This window comes from Pantherophis guttatus, chromosome 18 (assembly GCF_059756535.1).
Source record: "Pantherophis guttatus breed Tessera chromosome 18, ASM5975653v1, whole genome shotgun sequence".
Classification (NCBI taxonomy): Eukaryota; Metazoa; Chordata; class Lepidosauria; order Squamata; family Colubridae; genus Pantherophis; species Pantherophis guttatus.
Window position 1 is genome coordinate 9451577 of NC_142080.1, and position 5004 is coordinate 9456580.

Genomic DNA, 5004 nt, shown 5'->3' on the forward strand with positions numbered 1-5004 from the left:
TATTTCCTGAGCAGAAGCCAAGGGCTATGGGTGGGGTTGGGGTTGGACTAGATGACCTCCAAGGTCCCTTCCAATTCTCTTAATCTCTTAGCCTGGTTGTGTGTTTCCTAAGCAGAAGCCAAGGCTACCTTATCCAGGTGGACAATGATGTGGGAAACCCACCCACCCCCTGATTGTCGCCCCCTACTCAAGCCATGGAGAGGAAGCTCTCCCCCTCCTCTATGGCGGTTACTAAGCTTCTGCTCCTGCTCGTTTTTAAGCCGCTTTCAAGAAGAGACTGGATTGCCCATCCGTCAGAAATGGTGTTAGATTCGCCTGCTTGGCTGGGACGGCAGTGGGCTGGACTAGATGACCTCCAAGATCCCTTCCATCTCTCTTATTAATCTCTTAGCCTGGTAGTGTGTTTCCTAAGCAGAAGCCAAGGCTACCTTTAGCCACATGGACAATGAGGAGGTGGGAAAGCCACCCACTCCCAGATTTTCACCCCCTCCCCAAACGATGGAGAGGAAGCCCTCCCCCTCCTCTATGGTGGTTACTAAGCTTCTGCTCCTGCTAGTTTTCAAGCCGCTTTCCAGAAGAGACTGGATTGCCCATCTGTCAGAAATGGTGTTAGATTCTCCTGCTTGAGGGGGGGGTTGGACTAGATGGCCTACAAGGTCCCTTCCGTTAATCTGTTAGCCTGGTTGTGTGTTTCCTAAGCAAGGTTATCTTTAGAGAGGTGGATAATGAGGAGTTGGGGGCCCCCAAGATAGTCGCCCTCAAAGCCCTGGAGAGCAAGTCCCTTCTGCCCCCCTCCCCCATGGAGAGTTTACAGCCAAGGGGTATCTTATTTATTTATTAGTTCGATTTAGATGCCACCCTTCTCCGGAGACTCAGGGCAGCTTACAATGCATTAAGCAATAGCCTTCATACTTTTGTATATACCTGCTTAGTAGGGCTTCCGGGCCCCCCTGAGCGGTGTTCTTTTTTTTATACAAAGTCAGCTTATTGCCCCCACAATCCGGGTCCTCATTTTACCTACCTCGAAAGGATGGAAGGCTGAGTCAACCTTGGCATCTTTCTGAATAAATGTGGGGGGGGGCGGATATGGAGCTTGGGGGGGGGGGAGAAATCAAAAGGAGATTCTCCGTGGACACATTTTCAGCAAGCGAGGGAGGGGTTTCAAGAATCAGTATGAATTCTGGTAAAAATGGTTGATTGTAGTTGCTGAAAAGAAAACGGGCAAACGCCTGCAATAACCACAGCTAAAGTTCCCAGAAGCTTGGAAAAGAACCAAATTGCTTCCCCATTCAGCATCTGGCAGCTGTTGCAGTTCCAGCCAAGGATGCTTCAGGGGTTTCTGATGGCCTCCCTTCCTCCCAGGTGGGACAGTCATGGACGGGCAAAGCAGAAGCCCAGGGAGACCCCCATTTCCCCCAGCTGGGTCTTTCTTGGACAAGCCATGGTGTCCTTGTGCTGTGGGTGTCAAAACCGGAAGGTTGGACGGGATTTGGACAAAAAAGGCACACAAGCTGGAAACATCAGGACAAAAGCTTTATTAAGATTAATGAACCGAATTACCAAAATATTGATTCTTCTCAGAGATGAAAATGATAGAAAAGAGGAGAAGTGCAAGAAAAGGCCTCCCTGGATTTCAGGGAACAATCTCAGAAACGCAGAAGATGTGAATTTGGACTGAAACAAACCATCTCATTCTTGATTGGTATCATTAGAAGCAGAGCTTGGTGTGAAGCCAGCTTGCACCCCAGATGTTGCTCGGCTGCTGGACACACTCAGAATCCTTAGCCGGAGCAGAAGAGGTCCTTCGGAGGTACAGATGGGGTACAGGAGGAGGCTGCCAAGGACAAACCGAACAAACGTAACCCACGCTTAAAAGCTCTAAAGTAGCAGGTGAGTTTCTGGAAGGGAATGAGAGAAAAACAGAGTTGGAAGGGACCTTGGAGATCATGTAGTCCAACCCCTTGTTCAAATAAGGGACCCTGGACCATTTCAGACAAACATTTGTTGTTTCATAAAAACTTCCAGTGATGGAGCATCCACAACTTCTGGAGGAAAGGAGCCCCATGGTTCATTTTTCTCACTGTTAGGAAGTTTCTCCTTAGTTCTAAGTTGCTTCTTTCCTTCAAAAATTTCCATCTGTTGCTTCTTCTCTGGCCTTCTGGAGCTCTGGAAAATAAGATGACCCTCCCCTCTTTGTGGCATCTCCTCAAATATGGGAATATTGCTATCTTGTCTCCCCTGGTCCTTCTTTTCACTAGACTAGACATACCCAATTCCTGCAACCGTTCTTCGTATGTTTTTATCCCCAGCCCCCTCATCATCCTTTCTGGCTCTTCTCTGCACTCTTTCCAGAGTCTCAACATCTTTTTTTAATATCATGGTGGCCAAAACTGGATGTGATATTCCAAGGGTGGCCTTATCAAGGCATTATAAAGTGGTGCTACTATTTCATGTGTCCCCATCTGTTGCTTCTCCTCCTGCCTTCAGAAGCTTTGGAGAAAGGCTGACCCCCGTTTTCTTTGGGGCAGCCCCTCAAGTAGCAAACACCGCTATCGTGTCACCCCTAATGTTCTGAATTGAAGTTGTCCATGCAAATAATGAAAACCTAACTTTGCAGAGGTGGCTGCTGAGCTCAGAGAAGGCAGGAAATCAATTGATTTCATTTGTCAATTAAACCGCAAATAGATCATTGGAATTTGGAATCCAATCTCACCTTTTGATTCCCTGGAAGTAGAGGACATTTCTGGACGTTCTCATATCTTATTATCATACCGGCCGTCTTTTCACATCTTGTTTGTACCAACAACACCATAAGATGGTATTTATCCGACAAGTCCACCTGGATTTAAAAATAAGTACACGGCCTTTTAATTAATTAGGAAACATGATCGGCTTCATCGGTTGCAACCCGGAAAGCACTTTATGCCTTGAGAGCAGCAAGAACATCAGTTCAAGAGGAAATATTTCCCTTTCAGGTTCGAACAGCAGCAATCATGGCCTTTTGGGCCACAATAACAATCCTTCCCTTAGAAAACCCCCTCCCTCCCTCCCCCTGGTTAGATTGCAGGCTAATTCTGCCCACTGCCAGCAGTTCGATCCTGCACCCCGCAACCCTTCTATTAAGAGCCCTGATGGCACAGTGGGTAGAATGCAATACTGCAGAGTATTCCTGCTGACTGCTACCAGTTCGGCAGTTAAATCCTGCCTGGCTCAAGATTGGCAGCTTTCCATCCTTAGAGAGGGCTGTAAAGCACTGTGAAGCAGTATATAAGTCTAAATGCTATTCCTTCTTTCCTTCCTTCTTTCCTTCCTTCCTTCCTCCCTCCCTCCCTCCCTCCCTCCCTCCCCCTGGTTAGATTGCAGGCTAATTCTGCCCACTGCCAGCAGTTCGATCCTGACCGCCTTAAGGTTAACTCAGGCTTCCAAGGTGGGTAAAAGGAGGACCCAGATGGTTGAGGGGCAAGAGGCCGACTGTGTCCACCGCTTACAGAGGGCTGTGAAGAACTGTGAAGCAGTATATAAGTCTAACCGCTCTTGATATTGTTTCCAGAACATTCCCGAGTCCTTTGGCTATTCCAAGGATCCAACAAGGCTACCCCCACCCCCAAAACAATCCTCCCCACCTCCAGACACCCACCTCTCTCACCACCTTCACAAAGTGCAGCACCTTGAAATAGTTGGTGCTGTCACCTGTGTCCTTGTTGTATTGGTCCACCGCGAAGGCCAGGGCTTTCTGCACTTCTGGATCAGTGACGGGCGGGTCGATAATTTTCCCAGCTGTCCCCATTAGCAGCTCCGGGGAGAGCATCAGGAGGGCGCCGAAGAGGCCGAGGAGCGATGGGAGAGGCAGCCAGGAGCGCTCCATGGGGCTGGCGAGAGAGAGGGTCGCTGGCAGGCGGAGAAGCAGAGAGACCTCGACGGATTTGCCTTCGATCTGCAGGAGCCGCAGGTGGCAGAGATGCTCACCTGCGCGGAGGCCACGCCCATTCTCCAGAATCCCTGCCCCCTGGCTGGATCGTCTCCGCTGCCCAGGTGCTCTCCGCCTCTGTGCGCTTTGGGTTCCCTTTCGGCCCAATTCTCCCCCCTACTTGAGGTTAGGCTGAAGTCGGGGAGGGGGCGAGACAGTTGAATTACTACTCAGCACTCTGCTACACAATGTCATCACTCCTGCTAGTTGTGTGTTTCCTAAACAGAAGCCAAGGCTACCTTATCCAGGTGGACAATGAGGATGTGGGAAACCCACCCACCCCCCGATTGTCACCCCCTCCTCAAACCATGGAGAGGAAGCCCTCCCCCTCCTCTATGGCGGTTACTAAGCTTCTGCTCCTGGTAGTTTTTAAGCCGCTTTCAAGAAGAGACTGGGCTGCCCATCTGTCAGAAATGGTGTTAGATTCTCCTGCTTGGCTGGGACGGCAGTGGGCTGGACTAGATGACCTCCAAGGTCCCTTCCGTTAATCTGTTACCCTGGTAGTGTGTTTCCTGAGCATGAGCCAAAGTTACTTTGAGACAGGTGGATAATGAGGAGTTGGGGACCCCCAAGATTATCAACCCGCCCCTCAAAGCCCTGGAGAGCAAGCCCCCTCCCCACCATGGAGAGTTTACAGCCAAGGGGTATCTGGGCATCATTCTGAATAGATGTGGGGGGGGATATGGAGCTTGGGGAGGAAGAAATCAAAAGGAGACGATCCATGGACACATTTTCAGCAAGCGAGGGAGGGGTTTCAGGAATCAGTATGAATTCTGTTAAAAATGGTTGATTGTAGTTACGGAAAAGAAAACAGTCAAAGGGATGAAACAACCACAGCTAAAGTTCCCAGAAGTTTGGAAAAGAAGCAAATGGCTTCCCCACTCAGCATCTGGCAGCTGTTGCAGTTCCAGCCAAGGATGCTTCAGGGGTCTCTGATGGCCTCCCTTCCTCCCAAGTGGGACAGTCATGGGTTACAAAAGACCACATGGACGGGCAAAGCAGAAGGCCAGGGAGACCCCCATTTCCCCCAGCTGGAC

At 49.9% G+C, this 5004-nt stretch overlaps 1 protein-coding gene across 1 annotated transcript; it reads right to left on the reverse strand.

Annotated features, from left to right (window-relative positions):
• Positions 1 to 1708: 1708 nt before the first annotated feature.
• On the reverse strand, positions 1709 to 3865 carry LOC148111543 (cystatin-like). Its single transcript, XM_087881179.1, has 3 exons — positions 3638 to 3865; positions 2714 to 2839; positions 1709 to 1834 (listed from the first exon to the last, which is right to left on the reverse strand). Exons 1-3 carry the CDS (start codon positions 3863 to 3865, stop codon positions 1709 to 1711), a joined length of 480 nt encoding a protein of 159 aa, XP_087737305.1.
• Between the last annotated feature and the right edge of the window lie 1139 nt (positions 3866 to 5004).